At 46.2% G+C, this 25,036-nt stretch overlaps 1 protein-coding gene across 1 annotated transcript in view; it reads right to left on the minus strand.

Moving 5' to 3' along the window:
- The window catches only part of LOC124775374, a 607,101-nt gene that overhangs the window by 411,980 nt on the left and 170,085 nt on the right, over positions 1–25,036 (minus strand). The window contains exon 6 of the mRNA XM_047250212.1: positions 345–476. Within this exon, the coding sequence (XP_047106168.1) occupies positions 345–476 (132 nt within the window). The remainder of the gene's footprint in view (positions 1–344; positions 477–25,036) is intronic.

The following is a 25,036-nucleotide window of genomic DNA, read 5'->3' on the forward strand; positions in this document are numbered from 1 at the left end:
TTCAACAGTAACAAGTCTTATATCACTGTACTCGTCTTTTAAATGGCTTTCTAACGCCGCTAAAAAGAACATCGTAATATTCAAAATATATTTGCTTCCGTATCTCGGTCTGTACAGAGCTTAATAATGTGTTAGTAGTTTGGTCTGTTTATATTCACATGACATACAATGAAAAGATTTAACTGGAGTTATAGCCGCAGAACCCATTTTCTACCCCGCAAGCACGAAGTCATTGTGTGCACTTCTAAGAGTGTCATTTACTGCAGGTCAACAGAGGTGTTCGTCTCTTCGCGAGGAACTTCTGTTAGGCAGCAATCACAACCGTGGACGATTGGCTGACTTACCTCTGCATTCGACCTCTCCGTCTCCCTCGTAGCCCGGGTTGCACTTGCAGAAGAAGTGTGCCGGCAGGTTGCAGCACTCGGCGTTGGCGACACAGCGGGCCCTGATGGCCGGGTCCTCGCACTCGTCGATATCTGCACAGCATAAAAGATGTCATAATGACGAGCAGCTCAATTTCTAGGAGATATTGTTCTATGAAAATGAATGTGAAGTAATGTTAGTTTAGTAACGTGTAATGTGAAGCCACGGACTATCTACACGCTTTCTTGATCATTTCATTCTCGTTGCGTTCGATGGATTCTAAGTTTGATAATACTACTGAGTTTAAATCTATACCTATATTCCGCCGAGGTTACTTTGTGTATCACTGCCACTTCTCCCATTTCCTCTTGCAGTCGCGAAAAGTGCGCAGGAGAACCGATTGTTGACAAGCGTCCGTGTGAACTCGAATGTCTCTAATCTTGCATATATGGTTTTTTCGCAGAAATATACTTAGTGTGAAGTAGTATATTAATTGCCTCTTGTACAAACGTACGTTCTCGGAATTTTAACAATAAATAAATGTCGTGTGACTAGGGCCTCCCGCCGGGTAGACCGTTCGCCTGCTGCAAGTCTTTCGATTTGACGCCACTTCGGCGACTTGCGCGTCGATGGGGATGAAATGATGATGATTAGAACAACAGAACACCCAGTCCCTGACGGGAGAAAATCTCCGACCCAGCGGGAATCGAACCCGGGCCCTTAGGATTGACATTCCGTCGCGCTGACCACTTTTTTTTTTTATACCGGTTTCTCCTTCCAGTAAACAAAAATGAGTCTCCTTCGTCTTGTTGGCGAAGAAGCAATCCTTTGGAATAAAAAAAGTTTCTCAAAGCCAAAATCAAATGTCTTTTTCCTTTAAGAACAAACTATGAGGAAGAAATAAGGAAAAGCTTTTTAAGTCGTCATGCGACTTGTAGTTAAAGTCCAGTTCTAACAGGAGCTCCTGAAGTGTATCCGCCTACAGCATGCCAGCTCGTCCAAACGTGTCTTCTCATGGCGCAGGCGTGAGTTCTGGGTAGCAGATCTATTCAGTTCGGTTCGTTTTATACAGTTTTCAGCTTCTCAGGGCTTGGACGTTCCAGCTACTATGTGGGTCATCGAAAGCGCTCCGTAAGAAATTAGAAAAATATTGTTTATAGCGTGGGTTGCGTTTCAGGACGCAGTGTCGTTCGTTGAGATAAGTCCAATATCCTAGCGTAGACTTGTCGCCTGAAGTAAAAAGATAGCGGATCGTGTGGCCACAGATCCAATTCACAGAGTTAGTTTTGGCGGAGGGGTAGAAAGTCTTATCGGGGTACAAAAGCATGTGGACGTCGATCTGAGCCGGTGTCTGGCGAGTAAGAAACGCCAAAATTCGCCGCGCAAGTGTCCAGACGTCTAGCGCTGTGCCACAGTGGAACCGGTGGACATCCGTGTCATCCACTCCACAGTGGGTGCAGAGGGATGAATCGGCGAGATGGATGCGGTGCAGACGATCTCGGTTAACTTGTTTGCCATTCACGGTGATGTACCACGCTGATTGAACATCTGATTCGAGAAAACGCGCATGGATCGCCTTCCATATGTGTCGCCACACGTACTGTGGATACTTACGTTCGATGGGGTTGGACGGGCGGCACTGTTGTAACAATTCGGAGACTGTTTTCGTGAAGTACAAACGTGTAAGTGGTAAGGACCGGTAGATATAACTGAACTCCAGGAAAAATCGTTGGATCTAATAAAAGGGGGTTGGAATGGTCGATATCAGTACTGGGGCGGACAAGGAGGCCGGTGCAAAGTTGTGAAGCAGGAGGCTAGTAAGGCTCTGCGGGCAACGATGCCAAAGTTTGAGTTGGGAGCTGACGTATAGTGCCTTGACACGAGTCGGCACGTGGATGAGTCCCACCCCGCCACGATCTCGTGGCAGTGCAAGGGATTCATACTGCACCTTGAATAACATCCCCGAGCTGACGAAGGAGCCGAAAGCCATCAACAGTCGTCGCGCCAGGAGATTTGGGACTGGTAGTACTTGAGCCACGTGTGGTATACGGGAAGCATGATACATGTTCACGTATTGCGCGCGTTGGATAACGTCGAGAGCTCGTAGCCGGTGATCTGCGAGATTTGCTCTGATTGTCTGTAGCAATCGTCTACCATTGATAGCCGCTGAGCGGCGCAGGTCTGCTGTGAAATCAAGTCCAAGACACCGTATGGTGGCGGCGACACTAAGGGGGGCAGCGCATCTCTCCGGCAAGCCCTCACCAATGAGCAGGACCTTGGATTTTGACACGTTGAGGCAGCTCCCCGACGCTTCGCCGTAAGTCGCCACCCATGTCAGTGCTGCTCGCACTTCATCTTCACTGCGCAGATATAGTACTATGTCGTCTGCGTAAGCTGTACAACAAAAACGGTGGTCTTGCACAGCCATGCCTTCCAAACGTTGGCGCATGCCCTGGAGCAGGGGTTCCAAGGCGAAAGCATACATAATCGTGGAAAGAGGGCATACTTGCCGTACAGATCGTGCGATGACCAGGAACGGTGTAAGACGACCATTGTACATGATTTTAGAGGTTGCACTACTCAACAGGCGCATAACCACTGTTGCAATACCGCCAGGAAAACCCATATGCTGAAGAACTGTCCGTAAATAGAAGTGGTCAACATGGTCGAAAGCCTGGCTAAAGTCCAGTGAAGCCAAGGCGCCAGGGAGACGCTGATGATGCGCTAATGCTATCATGTCTCTGTAACGGCAAAGGGCCGTACGGATGTTGTTGTCGCCTCCTAGGGAAGTCTGGTCGCAGGATGTGACGTAACGTGCGACCTTCTTGAGTCGCGATGCCAGTAGCCGTGTGAATATTTTCATGTCGCTGTTGAGCAAAGTAATTGGTCGATAGTCCTGGACCCTCGATAACCCGCGCGGTTTATGTACGGGGATAATAATTCCTTCTAGAAAGGCGCTCGGGACCACTGTCCTCGGTGACATCAGCTCTTGTGCGATTGCCGTCCACGTGGAAGCCAACAAATACTGAAAACTTTTATAAAATTCGATGGGTATACCGTCAGGTCCAGGAGACCTGTTATCGGAACCCGCCTTGATAGCATCTACCACTTCGTCTGTGGTTACGTCGTCTTGGAGGGCATGCACTGCATCCTCCGGAAGAGTGTTCGTAGTGAGCTGAGCGACTTCTGTGATCAGTGCTGCAGGTCCACTCAGCTAACGCGGGCGGTCATTTCAACAATGATGCGCAACGCTTCACTTATAGCGTTTGGCATTCGAGGGGAGGGGGGGGGGGGGGAAGCGTTTTTGTGATGCTTATGCTTTCGCGCTTACTAAAAGAACACTGTGACTTACTATAATCACGCGAGGAATAAATTTTCTGGGAAAGAAAGCTTTGGTTAAAGGCAATTAATTTCCTGCGACTAGTACTCGACTACGGTAAGGGTGAAAATTATGACTTAAATTTTGCCTTTTCGGCTGACGAGTGCGATGTGTCAGCTATTATCCGTGTATATGTGTGAGGGGGGGAGGAGGGGAAATTCGTATCCTTTCGTCGCTTACGTGGCAGGTCTGAGAGTACAGTTTTTTAACGTCCTCCGTTTCCATACTCTGTTCCGAGAACAAAAATTATATTCCCAAAATTGTATTCTAGGATAACACACTTCTAGGATAAAACTTGAAAATAACTCTACAGAAAATTACTTTCTCTACTGAACATGGTCATCATTTCAAGAACTCTTGCTTTCCAGTCGGTACTTCCGATATTCCCGAAAGTTTAGGCTTTTTACCTGTCAGATACCTTTGACTGCAGGGTTTGTTAGGCGATTGCGTATTAAGAGTCATTCTTCTGAATACGCAAACCTAAGAAGCGTGGAAAACTTCGTTGCAAAATGGATCTCGCCTTTAGGTCACCAGGCGCGTGTAGCTTGAACTTCTCCAAAGTCAACAGTCACGTAGCTCTGAGGATACTCGGTACTCTACGCACGTTGTCGACCGGGTTTCATATTAAGCGACTGGTGCCTGAGGACTTTCCCAGTGGCATTCAGCCAAACCGATGGCATCACCAGCTTATTTATCGAAGCGGGGACAGGAAGTGGCCCTGACCCTCCGCATCCCCGAGCGGGAGACAGCACCCTGGAGGACTGCAAGTTTACGGCGTGCGATCGCATTGCAGGAACACGGGCGGCAGGCGAGCGCGTGCCAAGGACGGCTGCGCCACTGCCTGGCACAGGCGTCTCCAAGCGGTGTGGCGGGCTGCCTAGTGGCCAGGCGCTCCCAGCAACGACATGGAGCACAGTGCTTCTCCCTCCGTGTCTTACAGTACTTTTCATTCATCTTTGACTCGGCACTACTAGTCTAGTTATGTCATCCTGAACGTATTTGTGGCCATTTGTTCGGATGTACGGTTGAGTGCGTTGTGTTGCCAATGTGGCTAGTGTCACTATCTTTATTGCCGTCACATCATACGACTCATGCGAGAGTCCATCATCAGATACTGTCTCTCGCCATCTTTAACTTTTAGTTCAAACAGGAAGGAAGTTCGCAAATAGTCGCGATACAATCAGTTCTTTATTGCGTATCTAGATTTCAGCTACTATAGCCATCATCAATGCGCAAGTAGTAAGTCATATAGATTCAATAGGCTTGTAAATGCACGCGTTATTGCAAGACCTTAGCTTAATTGAATTAAGCTATGTATCTCATTCGCTGAGCATAAACTCATTATCATTTGCTTGTCGTTGCCTCAGTTCATTGTACTGATAACATGGTGTAATATAGATTTTCTGGGAATTTTGCTTTTAAGAAGTTTTTTTTAGGTGAAACTTGTACGTCAAATTAGGAGCCCTATAAATTTAGTTTTTCTTCTCTGTAACATGCTGATGTGTGCCCCTTCCTCTTTAATTTCATTTATTATTTTTTCATTGGATTTACTTTCAGTCTAAGGCGTTTTTTGTGGCTCTCTACGTAAGAAAGTAAATAATCCTACGACACCCTGAAATCTAATACTAAATATTTCATATATTTAAAAGAATAGTTCATACATTTGAAAGAACAGTTTATCGTACCATGACAATTTGAAAAGGAAAATATCTGAAATTTTTGTGACTTTGCTGTATAAAACACGAAATTCAAAGTAACGGTAATTCATATACTTATGTGAACGATGAAGGCAACAAATTTATTTATTTTGAAATTCATCTGGTAATCTATAACAGGATAAAACTCTTACGTTAAGGAACTCCAAATGAGTACGTACCCATGCACGTATTCATTACGTTAACTTTCAGTTTGTGGCGGTAAGGAAAATAGGTCCAAAATGCCTTCGGTTGAGGTGAACAGTACTAACATATTGTTGGTAAATATAACGCCATTGGGAGGGTTTCACAAACGTGATAAACTTCAAATAACATACCTACCGGGCGTTTGCACCTAAGAGGTCGAGGCATATGCTACGACAAAAGATAAAAGATCGTTGGAAGATTGGTAGTTAATTACAGAAGCTTAGTTTGTACACAATGTATTACGATGCCATAGTCAAAGTGGTACTGTTTCAGTAAGGAGCCGAAAACATTTATGGTTATCTTTTTTGCTCTTTCCAAATATAGGGCATAAACTACAACGACGATATCGGCTTTCTAGAAATCCGTGTCGTTACAGAGGAAGAACATGAGAAGCAAACGAGCTTGCGCGCGCGCTCCGCGCTTAGAGGGCGTAACCGGTTCGGTGCGGCACGGTATCGGCAGATAAATCGCTCTCTCCATCCATTTCCTCAGAAGTGCTGGGTACTCGTTAGCACTGCGCGTGTCTCTAGCAACCAGTACAGTTAACAGACACACGCTCGGCCGCTTCCGCTCTGGTTTTCCTCGCATCTTGCATGAAATGACAGTGCACCAATTTTGGTATACCAAGTGCCGTAGTTTCACGGTTAACGAATTTCCAAATCATCGTTCAATCTTACAGATTTAATCTATTTAGATTTAAAATTCTTGAGGAATGAATCGTTTTTTACTAATACTGTTAAAAAAAGGTCTGAACAAACGACATTAATGAATTTAGAAATATATCCCAGCTCTTTTTCTCCCGAAACACCGGGCGTTTACTTCTCTGATGGAGAGACATCCTTAAGAGGTTTTCTTGATAGACACGGTTGAAAAATGCTGCTGTTCATACCTAGCACAGGTTATGAGAATACAGTAGCGAATTTTCTGACAGAAAACAGGACATTAATGTAAGCGTAAGATAATGAAGTGGCAAATTAGCCAAAATGTAGTTTCTGTAACATATAGCGTTTAAGGAAGAACAAATAAATGAAATAACATCGTAATTAACGTAATGCGACTGGTGTTTTGAATTTGATTTGATGAGATGATATATGAATGTCCCAATCAATCGTCAGAAAGCTGTCCTTAGGCTAAACAGACCATTTGCTCTTCAAGTGCCGTTACGTTTTCTTTCTAACAATGGCCTAATAAACAACTTTTAAATGTAAAATTAGCAACTCCGTTTACGTGTCTTGTAGTAGTCAAGAGTGTATAAGAATGTAACTCAAAGTAAAGTGAGACTACCATGAAAATTCTTTCTGCTTCTTACTGTGGCCTCGTGTTTTTAGTATGTTGTACTTAAAACTTGATCTGATTTGCCATTTATGCGCCTTTGAAACAGGATTATTTTCCCCTATGATTGTTGTTGTTTTTACTCACTAGACCTACTGAATGACATCATCATCAAAGAAGTATTGTTCCTGCCCATTCTTGTTGGAAGATCTGATCTTCTTAATGAGCGAAACTTCGAAATGCCTTCATCGAATCTCACATTCAGAATTTAGATGTTGTGAAGTTTCAGCACATTGATTATTGGAAGAACTAAAACTAAAAACTAAAACTAAACTCTCCCGAACAGGCCATGAAGGCCCACCGGTACCGACAGGCCGCCGTGTCACCCTCAGCCCATAAGCGTCACTGGATGTGCATATGGAGGGGCATGTGGTCAGCACACCGCTCTTCCGGCCATATGTCAGTTTCCGAGACCGGAAACGCTACTTCTCAATCAAGTAGCCCCTCAATTTGCCTCACATGGGCTGAGAGCACCCCGCTTGCCAACAGCACTCGGAAGACCAGATGATCACCCATCCAAGTGCTAGCCCAGCCCGACAACGCTTATCGTTGGTTATTTGACGGGAACCGGTGTTGTCACTGCAGGAAGGTCGTTGGCTGCATTGGAAGAACCCCACACGTTTTACGGGTCTCCACAGCGATCATAATTTGGACGTCAGGAACTTTGTCGTTGCATAAGATCCTTTCGAAAATAATTTTCCTCGCTTTGTGGAGTTACACGAAGTTTTGAGGAAAGCTGAAGTCCTCAGGCATTTCAGTAACTTAAATCACATCTGTGTGGCTTTTATATTTAATTTATCCGTTTTAAGTTTTTTTGCTCTTCGAACAACTACGGGCCATTCGATATTCACTTGAACAGTTAACTGTTGATCGTGGTCTTGGAAAAGATATTGACGCTACTGTCCTGCCTCTATTTGTATTAGAAATAAGGACGGTCACAGAGCGGCAGTGATAGTGTTAATAAAGTTTCTGTTAATTAATGGATGATTGTTATGCTAGAATTTATCGTCGTGACTGAAGGACGTAGGAATATTATCTGGCAGAATTTTTCTGGTTTTCAATCCAAATATGTTTCGCATGATAGTCGCGTACGTCTTGACTAATCATGACTGAGATAACGGCACAGAGATGAGGGTAATGTTCTCTCTCTCTCTCTCTCTCTCTCCTCCCCCCCTCCCTCTCTCTCTTTCTTTTCCCACTCTGCCGATGAAAACAAGAGAAAGTGGAGGGTCAAAAGCCATGCGAGTACATGGTCTTTAACTACAGAAATGCAGGACAAATGGCGGCAAGCACAATGTCTCCATTTAATTATCCAGTATATCGTTATCAGTACTGTTAGATGACCGCAGTGATACTTGGTTTCTAGTTTTACCTAGTATGTTGCCACTCAATGTAATGAACACACTGTGGCATTTCTCCACTTAACGACCAATTCCTGATGATTAAAGAATTATATAGGAAACCAGGAGATGTATATTACATAGGCCTGCAGAAGTGTCCTGTTTATTCTCGCATGTTAACACATTTCCTTGACGAGGTATAAGTCTTGTATCTTAAGTGTGAGTCGTGCAGCCTCGTATCGGTAATGTTTCTCCACAGCTATCTATGGTAGTTGCCCAACAACGGGTTCTGGATCATCTCCCGTGAGACTTGAAAGCACTCATCGCTCCGGTTCAAGGAGTTCCTTCCGTCTTCGGACGGAAGCGGATGGGAAGTGGCAGCGCTGGCCGAGTGCAGCGTACCGGGGTAGTGCACACTACGGGACTTAACATCTGAGGTCACCAGTCCCCTAGAACTTAGAACTACTTAAACCTAACACACATCCATGCCCGAGGCAGAATTCGAACCTGCGACCGTAGCAGCAGTGTGGTTTCGGACTGACGACTAGAACTGCTCGGAATACAGGAGGAAGCAGACCTACTGGGTGGAGGCTACTTGGGTGGAGTACGCTTTGGGCCAAGAAACACGATCGGCCGCAAGCAGCGGTTAGAAGCGCTGGTGAACAGGATATAGATTTTCAGCACCGGCCATCGTAGATCGAAGAGAATTTGGTGAGCACGTTTTTGAACATTTGCTTCCGACAACTGTGCGCTATGGATGGCATGCCTTGGCGAGTTCGTTTGATGCTTTGTTAAAAAAATGTTTAAATGGCTCTGAGCACTATGGGACTCAACTGCTGTGGTCATAAGTCCCCTAGAACTTAGAACTACTTAAACCCAACTAACCTAAGGACAGCACACAACACCCAGCCATCACGAGGCAGAGAAAATCCCTGACCCCGCCGGGAATCGAACCCGGGAACCCGGGTGATGCTTTGTGTCAGCTAGTGTAGGCAACGGGGGACACTGATATAGCGTCCGGCGTTCCTCTCCTTGTATTATAGTGCAGGTCTGAGAACTTGAATTAAATGAAATCTGTTTTGTCGCCTAAAGCTGCACGGATTAATTCGGTTTTAAAATTCCTTTTATTTTGCTCATTATTGTGGATTATTATAAACTTAATTGCCTAGTGTTTATTCAAAGCTATAAATTGTTTGTTATCAAATTCCTGAGTTTCACAAATCCTCACTAGTCAGCCAACTTAGTCCAAGTTAACCTAAACTTCTTAACATCTCTCACAAAGTTGCCGAGGTTCTTGGACCCTTACTTGTTAGATTTGTATACCGCCGGTGTCTGGGGCGTCTCCAGACATGTCTTCTGCCTGTAATTTCATTGAATGGAGCAGAACTGTCTTCAGTGATGACTCTCGCTTCGAAATGGATCCCGATTACCAATGAAGATGTGTATGGAGACAGCGTTGGGATACTAACCTGGCTGTCGCCCGCCGTGTGAGCCGACAAGCAGGGGTGCCATTTCATTTTGACGATATAAATCGCCTTTTGGACAGACTTTGGAACGATATTCCTCAGTAGGACATGCAACAACTCTATCAGTCAATGTCAAGCTGAATAACTGCTTGCATAAGGGCCAGAAGTGGACCAGAATTTTATTGACATGCTCAATTGGTGAAGCTCTTTCTCTTGCATAAATCTTCCAATTTCTCTGAAATAGCGTATATTTGTTTGTCTGTACATGTACATTAGATTTACCGATTTCGGTCCATTTCGAATAATTCCTTCATAGTGCGTCGTTTTTTTCTCTTAGAGTATATTCTATTAACTCCAATTCCTCAAATAGAATTATCTTTCACAAATAAAGGAGAAGTCATATTTGGAGAATGTTTCGTTGTCCTGAAGAGGATCGCTGCTAAAACGGTCGAAACGGCGATTTTGTTTCATCGTTGCTTTTAGCGTACAAAATGACTCGGTCTAATACCTAGAAGGATCTTATTCAAGTTGACACTTGGAAGAGGGGTATTTGTCAACTTATTCTTCAGTTGAGCAGTTATTTCTTGTATGTCTAATTATGGCACTGATGATTGTATGAGCGTGTTTGAATAGCGTGAAAGAGAGCTTAGTTAGTACTGTGTGGAGACTGTGCCGCCCTGAAGAGAATGTCCAGCGAGAAGAACGCAACGGCAGCCACTGGCACTCTCTGCGTAACAGGTTTGAGGCTGGGACCGCTGTGGCCGGCTGGCGCAGACGCGGGTCAAGGAAATCCGGCTCGCCGCCTGCTGTTGTCGGACCGTTACAGCCGCGCGCCGTTTGATATACCGAGCGTTCACAGCGTTCCACGGAGGCGAATTAACAGAGATATACGGCCAGTCCCGGCTCGGCTCAAGTCTTCGACGTGGTTTTATTGCACAGACATATGCTTCCCTAGAGAGAGTTAGAACCTCGGCGGCTTCAGGGGAAATGTCACAGCTACGAGTATGACTGTCTAAAATCACACGTGCTTTACGTTCCGATTAAAGTACACAGTCTCCAGCTGAAGCGACACAGCAATAAAATGTTGGACACCAGCTGAAGTGGCACAGCGACAAAATGTTGCGCTTGGCATCGGACAGATCGCCATTTCATTTGGAATGTAGCAACAATTTGAGCCCGGTCACGCTTCGCTGGGCGAAGGGGCGAATTAGTGACTGGGTATACTGAGTTGATTTAGCAGCCATTAATCAACACAAGACATTCCGACAACTGTATACAAGAGTATTTACTGGTAAAGGGTAACGTGTCGTAATTGTTTGAAAATCAGGCTTGCGAGACGTTTTTTTATCATTAGTCTTTTGACTGCAGACTGATGACCTCATCATGTAGGAGTAGCCATTCCATTGATGCATTGTCCAAAAATGGTTCAAATGGCTCTGAGCACCATGCGACTTAACTTCTGAGGTCATCAGTCACCTAGAACTTAGAACTAATTAAACCTAACTAACCTAAGGACATCATACACATCGATGCCCGAGGCAGGATTCGAACCTGCGACCGTAGCGGTCGCACGGTCTCAGACTGTAGTGCCTAGAACCACTCGGCCACTCCGGCCGGCTCCATTGTCCACATTTGTCTGTTGTATATATTCGTATCTCTGTCTTTCACTACAATTTTTGCCTTCTACTCCTCTCCCTAATATTATGGAAGCTATTCCCTGATATTTCAACAAGTGTGCTGTTATCCAGTCCCTTCTTCTAACCAGTATTTTCCATATATTCTATACCGTGTCGATTCTGCGCAGGGCCTCCTTCATTTGTTGTCAGTCCATTTAATTTCGCCACATCTCAGAATTGGTAGAAATCTGTTGCTCATATTATGTCCTACGTTAGAAAAGTCTGCAAGCCATTGCCAATTTTGATAAAATCCTCTCAGCTGTTACGCCCTCACCAGGGGAAGATCCGAGCAGTGTTGAAACGTCGAGCATCCTAAATTTTGGAGAGGAATATGACGCAGACAGACTATGCAGAAGATTTTGGTATCATTATTAGTTTCTTTTTGGTAAGGAATGCTCCTTTTGACTGTGTTATCCTCTTGTAACGTCATCCTTGATTTGTCTGTTTTATATTATTTTCCTTTCAAGGTAGTAGGAGTCCTTCACTTCGTTTACTGTTAAGCTGATGACTTATTTCATTTCTGAAAGTCCCTCCTGTTTCTGTCTTTCTATGGTTCACTCTCAGTCCATATTACGTGCTCATTCCATTTTCTATTCGTTCACTTCACTAGGTTTTGCAATTCTTCCTTACTTCCATTAGCGAATGTTATCACTGATATCCTTTTACCCTCTAATTTACTCCCCCTATTGGACTACCATACTAACACCCAAGCAGATGCTGTTGGCAATGCTTCACTGTAACGCAAATGACTATCCAGTATTCAGTAACTCACATTCTTCCGCGTAATCTTTCAGATCCGTCATGTCAGGTAGTGTTGCGGAGAGTCAGTCGCAGACCCGTGGACCAGCCGCAGCGCAAGCGCAGTAGGGTCCAAATCTGCGCCGTGGCTGCGACAGGCCGGTATGAATCACGGTACCCCGGGCGTTCGCGGCCCGCGCACACTTTCACCCGTCGCCAGGCGCGCCGCGCCCACGCCGCTATTGGCTTTGGAAAGCTACACTGCAGCCGTTGCCGCTCCAAAATTCAGTGCCTGCTTCCAGTATTGTCTTGTTGCGCTCGAAGAAAAGCGGTGTAGATACGAGTGATATATGTTCCGTCGGGCATGTCCGACATATGGGAATCAGAAATCTACGACCTGGGCGTTAATGGGCGGGAGGGGGGGGGGGGGGTGTCGTTGCAGTGCGGCAAGCGGAAGTTGGGAATTTGGGCTTGAAGTAAATCGTGACCGGATGGTCGAGGCGGTTAAGGTGACCTTTCGAGAGAAGCATAGCATCGGTATCTGAGGCCAGGGGCTGTATAGAGGATCTGTAAGGGCAGTCCAGCGAAACTGCTGCAGCGTAGTCGAAATTACGTTGGCAACATGTGTGTATGTGGGGGGATTATCCTGCAACAGAATGACGCCGGCCGTCAACATTGCTGAGCGTTTGGACTTGACACGTTTCAATTAACGCGCGGAGTTACGGTGGTACGTGAAACTTGGCAAAAATTGCAGCGAACCATTAAGTCGAAACACCCTAGAATTTTGCACCAATCTGTTGTAGGACAGGAAATGACCTCCCACATGTTGCCATGCTGCAGAAGTTTCGTTGGGAAGTCCTTATACTTCCTCCATACAGTTGCACGCCGAGGTACGGTCATGCTTCTGTTGACAGCCGCATACTTTTCTCCACGGAAGGAGTGACCGTCTTGCCGCACAGAGAGACTACTTTTGAAATAATAAGCAGTTCACTTACTTTTTCTCCATCTGTGTCGTTTTCATTTGACTTTACCATATATTTCGCTATGAAATACGGTTTTACTGTATTTTTATGCGAGACGCAGGCTTCATGACTGCCGTTTTACGACGGTTGTGTCGTATCAACCTACTCTTTCCATGTTAGAATCCACTGCCTTAACCACTGGGCTATCTCGCTCGCTGACTACGACTGGAGATCTAGCAGATGACCGGCCAGAGTGGCCGAGCGGTTCTAGGCGCTTCAGTCTGCAACCGCGCGACCGCTACGGTCGCAGGTTCGAATCCTGCCTCGGGCATTGATGTGTGTGACGTCCTTAGGCTAGTTAGGTTTAAGTAGTTCTACGTTCTAGGGGACTGATGGCCTCAGATGTTAAGTCCCATAGTGCTCAGAGCCAGCCATCCAGCAGATGTACGTCAACATGTGATTCTTGTTGACGGCCAGCTGCCACTTCAAGAACAACACGTTGAGTGTGTACCACATTCTCAGACGTGGTAAAGGCTGTGTTGGCTGTGGCAGACGGTGATTCACGGAGCAGAAGCAGGCGGAGCCGAGAATAGCGCTCTAATAAGGCGAGCAGCAGGTTGCGTGCCCGCGGCTGCGGGTTCCGGCGGCCGTCCTTGGCTGTGCGACAGGCCGCCGCCGCCGCCGCCGCCGCCACTGTCGTTGCCGGAACTGCCCGCCGCTCTCACACGCACCGCCTCCTCGTGCTTCCTCTCTGGAGCATCGCTAGCTCTCCTAGGCATCTGCACACCGGGACCTCACAGAGGTCGGGCGTCAATGAAGGCCTGGATAGCCCTCGGAAAACTCCACTGACCGATTAAATACAACTGCCGAGTGGTCCAAGGCGCTGCAGTCATGGACTGTGTGGCTGGTCCCGGCGGAGGTTCGAGTCCTCCCTCGAGCATGGGTGTGTGTGTTTGTCCTTAGGATAATTAAGGTTAAGTAACGTGTAAGCTCAGGAACTGATACCTTAGCAGTTAAGTCCCATAAGATTTCACACACATTTTTGAAAAAATACAACTACTATAACAACAATGTTCTGTTGAAGATTGTATGCAAGAAAAATAATCGTCATCAGCAAGACTTTTGCACACAACAATAGTGTTTCAGATTCAGTTAATCTGTGATGGTTCTAAAACTGTGACATACTTTACAATAAAACCGGCGCTTCGAAAGAGGTTGAAGACGTTGCAGGTAGCCTTAAACGGAATAACGACACTACAGGCCATTAAAATTGCTAAACCACGAAGATGACGTACTACAGACGCGAAATTTAACCGACAGGAAGAAGATGCTGTGATATGCAAATGATTAGCTTTTCAGAGCATTCACACAAGGTTGGCGCGGGTGGCGACACCTACAACGTGCTGACACGAGGAAAGTTTCCAACCGATTGCTCGTACACAAACAGCAGTTCACCGGCGTTGCATGGTGAAACATTGTTGTGATGCCTCGTGTAAGGAGGAGAAATGCGCACCAAGACGTTTCCGACTTTGATAAAGGTCGGATTGTAGCCTATCGCGGTTGCGGTTTATCGTATCGCGACATTGCTGCTCGCGTTGGTCGAGATCCAATGACTAGCCGGCCGAAGTGGCCGTGCGGTTAAAGGCGCTGCAGTCTGGAACCGCAAGACCGCTACGGTCGCAGGTTCGAATCCTGCCTCGGGCATGGATGTTTGTGATGTCCTTAGGTTAGTTAGGTTTAACTAGTTCTAAGTTCTAGGGGACTAATGACCTCAGTGCTCAGAGCCATTTGAACCATTTTTTTTGATCCAATGACTGTTAGCAGAATATGGAATCTGTGGGTTCAGGAGTGTAATACGGAACGCCGTGCTGAATCCCAACGGCCTCGTATCACTAGCAGTAGAAATGACAGGCATCATTATCCGTTTGGCTGTAACGGATCGTGCAGCCACGTCTCTATCCCTGAATCAACAGATGGGGACGTTTGTAAGACAACCACCATATGCACGAACAGTTCGCCGACGTTTGCAGCAGCACGGACTATCAGCTCGGAGACCATGGCTGTTGTTACCATTGACACCGTATCACAGACAGGAGCGCCTGCGATGGTGTACTCAACGACCAACTTTGGTGCACGAATGGCAAAACGTCATTTTTCTGATGAATCCAGGTTCTGTTTGCAGCATCATGATGGTCGCATCCGTGTTTGGCGACATCGCGGTGAACGCACATTGGAAGCGTGCATTCGTCATCGCCATACTGGCGTATCACCCGGCGTGATGGTATGGGGTGCCATTGGTTACACGTCTCGGTCACCTCTTGTTCGCATTGACGGCACTTTGAACAGTGGACGTTACATTTCAGATGTGTTACGACCCGTGGCTCTACCCTTCATTCGATCCCTGCGAAACCCTACATTTCAGCAGGATAATGCACGACCGCATGTTGCAGGTCCTGTAAGGGCCTTTCTGGATACAGAAAATGTTCAACTGCTGCCCTGGCCAGCACATTCTCCAGATCTCTCACCAATTGAAAACGTCTGGTCAATGGTGGCCGAGCAACTGGCGCGTCACAATACGCCAGTCACTACTCCTGATGAACTGTGGTATCGTGTTGAAGCTGCATGGGCAGCTGTACTTGTACACGCCATCCAAGCTCTGTTTGACTCAATGCCCAGGCGTATCAAGGCCGTTATTAGGGCCAGAGGTGGTTGTTCTGGGTACTGATTTCTCAGGATCTATGCACCCAAACTGCGTGAAAATGTAATCACATGTCAGTTCTAGTATAATATATTTGTCGAATGAATACCCGTTTATCATCTGCATTTGTTCTTGGTGTAGCAATTTTAATGCCCAGTAGTGTACTTGTTTTTGTATTTGTATCTGTCAGACGTTAATGGTATTGTATCTCACCGGATGGATTGTTGACTGTTGATGTTTCGGGAAGGCTATAGTAGCGGAAGTAATCTTCAGTATTGAGCTGTAATAGTTCTGCAAGGAAACAATATTCATCATGGATGAATATTGATTGGACCAGCAGTACAAAAAGCAGTACTAGGAGTTGAATAACATCCACCTTTACAGATGTGTGGGCTGTACGGCCTATTTAAGCGGGTTGCAATTGAGGATGATAAATAAACAAAGAAATATCCCCAGCGGCCGAGAATATGTTTGCCGCTCCTTCTAGCCACATACTCATCACAGTACTCGGAAGTGCAGCCCGCGGGTGCAGCCACTCCGTCGGCTGGCAGCCGTTGTCAACCAGGGAGCTCAAAGAGTATGTCAGTCTTCGCGTTTCCTGTTGGGGATCTTCTTGCGATCCAAACAATTTTTCTCTCCTTAATATTTAATCGATGTGACTTTCTATATCTGTCAGATGCTTAAAGAACTGCATTTTTAACCCTCAGCTGTACTAATAAACCTTTACTCTTTACCGGTTTCGGTCTCTCAGAATTTCTTTACAGGAAGAAAAGGCAAAACATCAGATAGAAAAGCAATTAGGTGGCTCGAAAGCGCACAACGTTACAATAAGTATACATGACTGTTCATCGCATCCCATGACCTTAAACAACATAAAATTAGTCTTACAATAATACACGACAGAATGTGAAAGAACTGTGACGAAGAATCTTCATGATAGTTCCTTCACTTCCGATCCCGTATTATTGTAAGACTATTATTGAAAGGTCGAGTTGACGCTGTTTAACGTCATGGTATATGATAGAAGGTCAAGTATATTAATTGTTATGTTGTGGACTTCGAAACACTTAAAAGGAACTCGCCTTCATATTTGATGTTCTGCCTTTTCTGCCTGTGATGATGGTCTGAGAGACTAAAAGCGGTAAAGATTACGATTTATTAGCACAGCTAATGGTTAAAAATGCAGTTCTTCGAAAATATTTCTTTTGGTCTGGCTACCCTGCACGATTCCGAGATTCTGTAAATAGTTCTGGACTGCCACCCACAAACTGATTTCCTGCCAAGGCAGATTATTTATATTGACTTAGCTTCGTATGATGCTCTTTCTTTGCCGAATGTACCTTAATAGATCTTTCAATGGCGCCATTGGAGACCAACCTGCTTTCGCAGCTCAGTTCATAATCACCTAGTGTGATATGAATGTCTGTTACTTCTCTCGTGGAACGTAGATATTCTCGACTTGTTTGCTGCCTTAGTTACTCGCTTAGTGACGGCGGAATATCTTCATTATCCTGTCGCTGTCACTCTGCACGCATGGTAAGCAGACGGTTTAACACTTTTCTTCCTCTTCATCTCTTCGCCCCCTATCTTCTGTTGTCATTTTCTGAGTAACTCCCATATCAGTTCCCTCTATGTGTGTGGAACCTAGCTTCTGTAGTTCAGGTTTCAGAGACTCCGTAGGTAGTGGTGGTAACTCTCGAATCCCAATATTCCTCTGGTTGGGAACTTGGTGAGCCATGACGAACAGACTAGCGGGCTTTCTGAAGATCGTATCTACAGCTGTGCCATGTCGTGTCCAAGCCCAACAATGCTACTTATCGACTTATTCGAGTTCCACTGCAAATTTTGTGTTGAAGGCCCGTTGTTACGGACTAATTTTTCCCGACGTCGAAGGATAAGCATGTCGTCTACGTAATTTTGGATGCAGAGGAATGAAGAACAGGGTCGTGCCTTCAGAACTCATCAGGAAGATGACTGAACCCTAGTTCTACTATTCTTCTGTCTTAAGTTTTCACTTAACTCCGTGCAATGCAAGCTTAATAAAAATGTGAGATCAGACTCCAGACTCGATTAGGCACGTGAATAAGCCTTAATGTTACCATACACAAGTATCAGAAGATCGTTAGTTACATTCGGTAGAACCATAATTTCTATCTCTAATTATATACATTCTAATGTGTCTTTAAAGACCAAACATCTGAATGTGACTAAAGGCTAGCCATTGACATCACTTAACACTTCCGGGCTGAGATGCCGTGGTCCATACATAAGACTCTCCCCTGACGTTTCGCCTTCCGCAGTCCATACGTAAGACTCTCCCCTGACGTTTCGCCTTCGACTGCGGAAGGCGAAACGTCAGGGGAGAGTCTTATGCATGGATCACGGCATCTCAGCCCGGAAGTGTTAAGCGATGACAACACCTGCCGTGAAAGCCTTCATTCTATGAACTAGCCATTGAGTTCGAAATGAAAGACAATTGAAAGGGGGAAAACGTAATAAAAGTTTCACTTCAGGAGTCAAATGGCTTCTTAATGAATTCACTACCGCGGTCGTGCTCCGAAGTACTACGTTGTAAATGTTTTACGTCTGAAATACTTTTGGCGCAGTTAATTAACTGTCTAAATTTACCAGCCTTCTTTGATTTGCTTTCGCAAATATAACAAGAGCGTCTGGTAGAAAAACACACGTAACCAACATTTGTTGCTCTGAGATTAGTGCTAGCGCAATACCGCCTTACCATGCCAGTCAGTCTAGAACGAGACATTCTTTTACCACTGCGAAGGCGAAGAACGCGAATTCGATCTTTTTCTTTTCTTCGTTAAAGAAATGGTTCAAATGGCTCTGAGCACTATGGGACTCAACTGCTGTGGTCATCAGTCCCCTAGAGCTTAGAACTTCTTAAACCTAACTAACCTAAGGACATCACACACACCCATGCCCGAGGCAGGATTTGAACCTGCGACCGTAGCAGCAGCGCGGCTCCGGCCTGGAGCGCCTAGAACTGCACGGCCACCGCGGCCGGCCTTCGTTAAAGAGTGTAGCAAAACAGAGATTGTTCTGCTAGCTGTCTACAGCTTTAAGAACAAAGGTGAAGCTTTGAAGAAGCGACTTTCGGGCAACTGCAGTGCAGTTTGGCAAGCCGGTGCGAATTGCTGGACAAACAGCAACGTGCGGAAAGCGCGAAGTGTTCCTCTCGACGGGCGGGGTTTGCCGGCAGAGAGCCGTAAGCCGCAGAGAGCAACGACATTCGCAAACAGCGAGCGGCCGCCGAGGTGGGAACTGTAAATAGGGTGGGGCCCTCCAGCGGAGCCCAAGGCCGCGCCGCTGTACTGAACACCTGTCGGAGAGCGGCCCCGCCACGGTAAAGAACTGCACGCAAGCCTTTGCAGAATGTGTAAAAAAACCTCGCCTGTCCCTTTGCTCTCCGTCCATGTACAGAGCGGATCATTCTTGTTTTCTTAGAGATCATATCCACCATAGTGCTTCGCTCAAAAAGATTAATTACTATCGAATACGGGTGGAATTATTTCTCATAGCTCTGATCTGTGACTCTATTAGTAGGGAGTTAGTGTTCCACACGTCGACGAAGAGCTGAGTAAAGCCATAGTATAAGTCCGTATTGGACAGAGATGGGTGGGGTAATTACTTGCGGCCTATCAGAATAGCCATCTTAGCGTTGCCCTTAAGCGATTTCGGAGAACGGGTCGAAGGATATTTGAATCACCACTTTTCACGAACGCGAATCCAGTGCTCTAACCACTAAGCTTCTTTAATTAGTACCTCAGGTAATGCAAATTTTCAAATAACAGTAGCACTGCTGGACCGTATCATATGTTTGCTTGTGTAATGAGGAACTGCTACGAGATAAATTTCGGAGTGATAACCATGAACAATGTTCCTGATTTACGCCTGCGCAGTGTTCAGACGACAAAAATAGTTCGCACGTAGATCACTGTTCTTTGAGCAACAATAGAACAGATCACTGGTCGATGCACGGAAATTTTCTCTAAAATTGGCTGTCAACGACAGCATTTCGCATACAAACCTGTGCTTTTCTCTTGTTTACGCTCCATTACGTGAAAGTGTATAAACTCTCCGCTAGAGGACCTGATTATATGGTTCCATTTCTAATGAAACTGCATCTATTCCATTTCTAAGCGGTATAATTGCATCTTTGCCGGCCATCGCAATTTTAAACAATATTTAATTCACACTAAAAATGTTCGAATCACTTAGTAATCTACGCCATTACGACTCTGACCATTTTCAGAAGGGGTATTTCATGTGAATGAGACATCGCATGCTGAGTTTTGCTTCCTCAGTCACTTCCGTCGATCTAATGCGCAGACAAGTTACACCCATACAGCATGAGCCTGCCTCAAAACCAGATACCAAAGAGGACTGAATATGTCAAATTCGATTGCCATAGTACTAGAGCTATTCTGAATGTAAAGTCCGATCGGTCGCGAAATGGAAACCACAGTGAAAATCCGAAGAAGCTTTCCACAGGTGTGCTCCGCAGTGTCTCTAGTATGCCCGTCAATTGCGCCACGTCACTGTTTTCAGTTCTGAGCGCACAGTGAGCCCCTAAAGATGCGTAGAAAATAGCGTCTCCCGCCAGGTATCAGGGCCTGGTGAGAGGTTTCGTCTGATTTCACGCAGCCCATATAGCATAACTGTCATGCGTTTTCTTCTTGACGATTCTCGGCCGCTCTCTACAGGGACAATGAAGATGCTCCTACAGCTTCTTCAATGGGAAGTGTTTGATGAACCACAATACAACCCGTAATTGTTTCGCCTGAGTTTCATCTCTATTCACATGAACTGCGCCGGCCGGAGTGGCCGAGCGGTTCTAGGCGCTACAGTCTGGAACCGCGCGACCGCTACGGTCGCAGGTTCGAATCCTGCCTCGGACATGGATGTGTGTGTTGTCCTTAGGTTAGTTAGGTTTAAGTAGTTCTAAGTTCTAGGGGACTGATGACCTCAGCAGTTAAGCCCCATAGTGCTCAGAGCCATTTGAACCACATGAACCGCTGACTATGAAGGCAACATTTAGGTACAGACAACGAGCTGTAGACCAGCACAGAGAGTTGGAGGAAGGAACAGGCAGCTGCCTTCTGTGACGAGGGTATTGGATTTCTGGTACAACGCTACGACAAACGTCTAAGTCGGCGCGGCGACTATGTAGAGAAGGTGTGGCTAACTGTTGGAAATAAAACATTTTTGATTTATGCAGCGGTTTTCTTCTCGCGAGCGACCGGCCCTACTTCCCAAATAGCCGTCGTAGTAAATACCTTGCTGGAAAGGCCAAGCAATCTAGAACAATTCGGAGAGAAGGTAAGTGATCAAGGTTTCAATCAAATTCGCATGAAAATAATAGCGACTAGTGACAACTCATTAAAAAATAATCGCAATTAAAAAACTACAATGAATAAGACTATTTTAATGATTACTTTTGTCAAGGAAATTTTACAGTTTCACAACGAACATTTAATCAAGGATTGTGCCCGCAGCTCGTGGTCGTGCGGTAGCGTTCTCGCTTCCCACGCCCGGGTTCCAGGGTTCGGTTCCCGGCGGGGTCAGGGATTTTCTCTGCCTCGTGATGGCTGGGTGTTGTGTGATGTCCTTAGGTTAGTTAGGTTTAAGTAGTTCTAAGTTCTAGGGGACTGATGACCATAGATGTTAAGTCCCATAGTGCTCAGAGCCCTAATCAAGGATTGCAGTTTTTGGACGAGTGAGGCTAAGAAGCCGTAGCGCTGTATTGTAGTACACCAACGTTGGTCAACTTGAAACATATACGAAATTTTGTAATACATATAAAGCTGTCGCAAGCATGAATTATAATCTGTACATAACAGTACTTCACTAAGCACGACCGAGCGAGGTGGCGCACTGGTTAGACACTGGACTCGCATTCGGGAGGAGGACGGTTCAATCCCGCGTCCGGCCATCCTGATTTAGGTTTTCCGTGATTTCTCTAAATCGCTCCAGGCAAATGCCGGGATGGTTCCTTTCAAAGGGCACGGCCGACTTCCTTCCCCGTCCTTCCCTAATCCGATGAGACCGATGACCTCGCTGTCTGGTCTCCTTCCCCGAAACAACCAACCAACCACTAAGCACGGTCTTACGCTAGGCAGGATGCGTCTCTATAGCAAATAACTACAACAAATCTCTGTAAATTTACGTAAACTGACAGACCCGCATATTTGTATCATAAGCAAAAGTTTAAGAAATTAAGTAAAATGAAAATATAAGATCTATTCCCCCTCCCAACCCTCCCGCCCCCCTCTCGGTCACTAGAATTTCCCCTTCTGCTCCGTAAGTATGCAGCTGTGATCGTTGATCCTTACCCTACAGAGCGTCCGCCCCTGGTAGCTGAGTGGTCAGCGTGACGGAATGTCATACCTAATGGCCCGGGTTCGATTCCCGGCTGGGTCGGAGATTTTCTCCGCCCAGGGACGGGGTGTTGTGTTGTCCTTATGATCATCATTTCATCCCCATCGACACGCAAGTCGCTGAAGTGGCGTCAGCTCAAGAGATTTGAACCGGGCGAACGGTCTACCCGACGTGAGGCTCAGCCACACGGCATTTACATTTACCTACAGAGCAATTTTGTGACACTGAACATAAGCAGCAAATGTTTGTATAAAATATTGAAAGGGGGATGCTGGTAACTACAGAATACTGACGAGTACTGTACGGACGATTCAGTATTCCTTCCAAATGTTAAAAGAAACTCACCTCTATTCTTTCTACTGTCTGACTGCGTTCGTGTCATGTTCTGTGTGTCAGTCGCATAAGGTATGCACGAGAGCTTCTGCAAAGTTAATTCGAATGTAGGAGAGATGTACTAGGAGAACTCAAGCTGGACAGAGAGTCGTGAATTCCACATTCGAGTCTCGGTCCGAGCACAGCTTCACACTGTCAGGGAATTTCGAAAAAGTGCACATTCGGCTGCAGAGTGAAAGATTTACTTCGGAAACGTTTCTGAGGACGGGTCACACAGTGGTTCTGCTATTGTGCTCGGAACTTTCGTCCTCTCCACGCGGCTATCTCTAGCAGAGCTATAACGGCTGTTTCAGCGCCTGTGACTTCCGCTCGAGACACAGGAACGGCGTCGTAGCGTGTCGGCGTTCGCACTGTGCGTGGAGGCGGCGCGCACATGCCGGAAGCGGGCGACTCTGCAAGCAGACCACGACCGCGCGCGGGGCTGCGCAGTCGCCTGGCCGCCTGCTAATTGCTCCCGATGCGCCGGCGGCTCCTCCCCCACGAGCAGGCGCCTGTCACTCTGTCACGCGTTGCCACGTCAAAGCTTCATTGCGCGTTTTCACTACATGCATATTTCGGTGCTTTTGTCAGGTGAGAGGCAGTACTACCCGAAAGAATTTATTTAAAACATAGCGATATTAATCTTTCTTAAAATACGAATATTTATGAAACTTCCCAGTTTCCCTTAGACAGATGAATCTGTGAATGCTTATTATTGTTGCATACTATCTTGTTAAAACTATCCGTACACCTTTTGGTGGATATTAACATGGGAAATATCCGCCCTTCGCCTTTGTGACGCCCTGAACTCTGCTGGGGACGCTTTCAGTGAGGGGTCTGAATGTCTCTGGAGGAATGGCAACCCATTATTCCTCAAGAGCCGAAACCAAAGAAGGTAGTCATGTTGGACGTTGGCGTCTGCAGCGAAGTCGACGTCTGAACCCATCCCAAAGTCGTTCCAGTGGTTCAGGTCGGGCTCTGGGCAGGGCAGTCTATTTCAAGAACGTTATTCTCTACCAACAGTTAAATCACAGATGCTACTTTATGACAGGGTGCGCTGTCGTGCTGATACAGTCACCGTCTCCGAACTGATCCTCTACTGTGTGAAGTACACAGTGCTGTAAAATCTTATCATATCCTTCCCCAATTACCATTTTCTGAAGTGCAAGCACCCCCTATTGTATTGTATTCTATTGTATAGAACTGGGGTCCTAGAAACGACGGAGGGGCTTCGTCCCCGCCGTAGCCCTCAATGGTTCACAACCCCACAACAGGCTACAGCAGTCCGCGTACCCCACCGCCGCCCCATACCCAACCCAGGGTTATTATGCGGTTCAGCCCCCAGTGGACAACCCCCCCCCCCCTCCCTCCCCAGGAACGTCTAACACCAGACGAGAGTAACACCAATTTTTGCGTGGTAGAGTAATTATGGTATGTACGTGGAGAAAGTGTTTGCGCAGTAATCGCCGACATTCGCCGAGGCAGATCGAAAACAGCCTTAAAAACAATCCACAGAGTGGCCGGTACATCGGATCTCGACACTAATCCGCCGGACAGATTCCTGCCGGGGACAGGCACGCCTTCCCAACCCGGAAAGCAGTGCGTTAAACCGCACGGCTAACCAGGTGAGCAAAGACCCCCCTACTGTAACACCGCCTTGTCCATAAATCACTCTTGGGATGGGAGTTAACGTTCTCCAGGTATCCATCAAACCGAAACCCTTCCATCGGACTCCCACAGGATGTACCGTGATTCATCACTCTAAATCACTCGTTTCTAGTCACCCACTGTCCAGTGCCGTCGCCCTTTGCAACGCCTCAGGCGTCTGTTAGCACTGACTACAGAAATGTCTGACTTACGATGAATTGCTCCACCATCGTACCCTATTCTTTTGAACTCCCTAGCTGTTTCGAACACACAAGTGATTCCTTCCGCCGATTTCGTGTGGTTTTCTACAACCACCCTCCGCGATACTCGACGGTTGTGGGTTTAGTTAACTGTAGTTAACTGTAGTTGTTGCTTCCACTTCACGATCACACCACCAAAAATCGAATTGGGCAGTTTTAGAAAGTTTGAAATGTCCATGACGAACTGGTTACTTTGGTGACATACAATGGCTAGGCCACGTTCGAAGCCACTGAGCTGTTCTGACAGACCTATTCTGCTGTTTCTGTTTCTCTGCTGACAACACAGTACTCTCTCCCTCCTTTCATACTGCCGAGTCCGCATTTTTGCGGTCATTTCCACCGTGAACTGGACGGGAAATGTAATCCGCAGTTTCGCTTTTCGTAGGCGGACTTTACCATTTTATTTTCTAATATTCCTACCTTTGAATTCCATTTCCACACTTCCTTTCTTTGCTAAGTTTACAGAGGATGTTTCAAAAACCCAGTAAGAGACTAAACGGAGATTG

Source organism: Schistocerca piceifrons, chromosome 1 (assembly GCF_021461385.2).
Source record: "Schistocerca piceifrons isolate TAMUIC-IGC-003096 chromosome 1, iqSchPice1.1, whole genome shotgun sequence".
Classification (NCBI taxonomy): Eukaryota; Metazoa; Arthropoda; class Insecta; order Orthoptera; family Acrididae; genus Schistocerca; species Schistocerca piceifrons.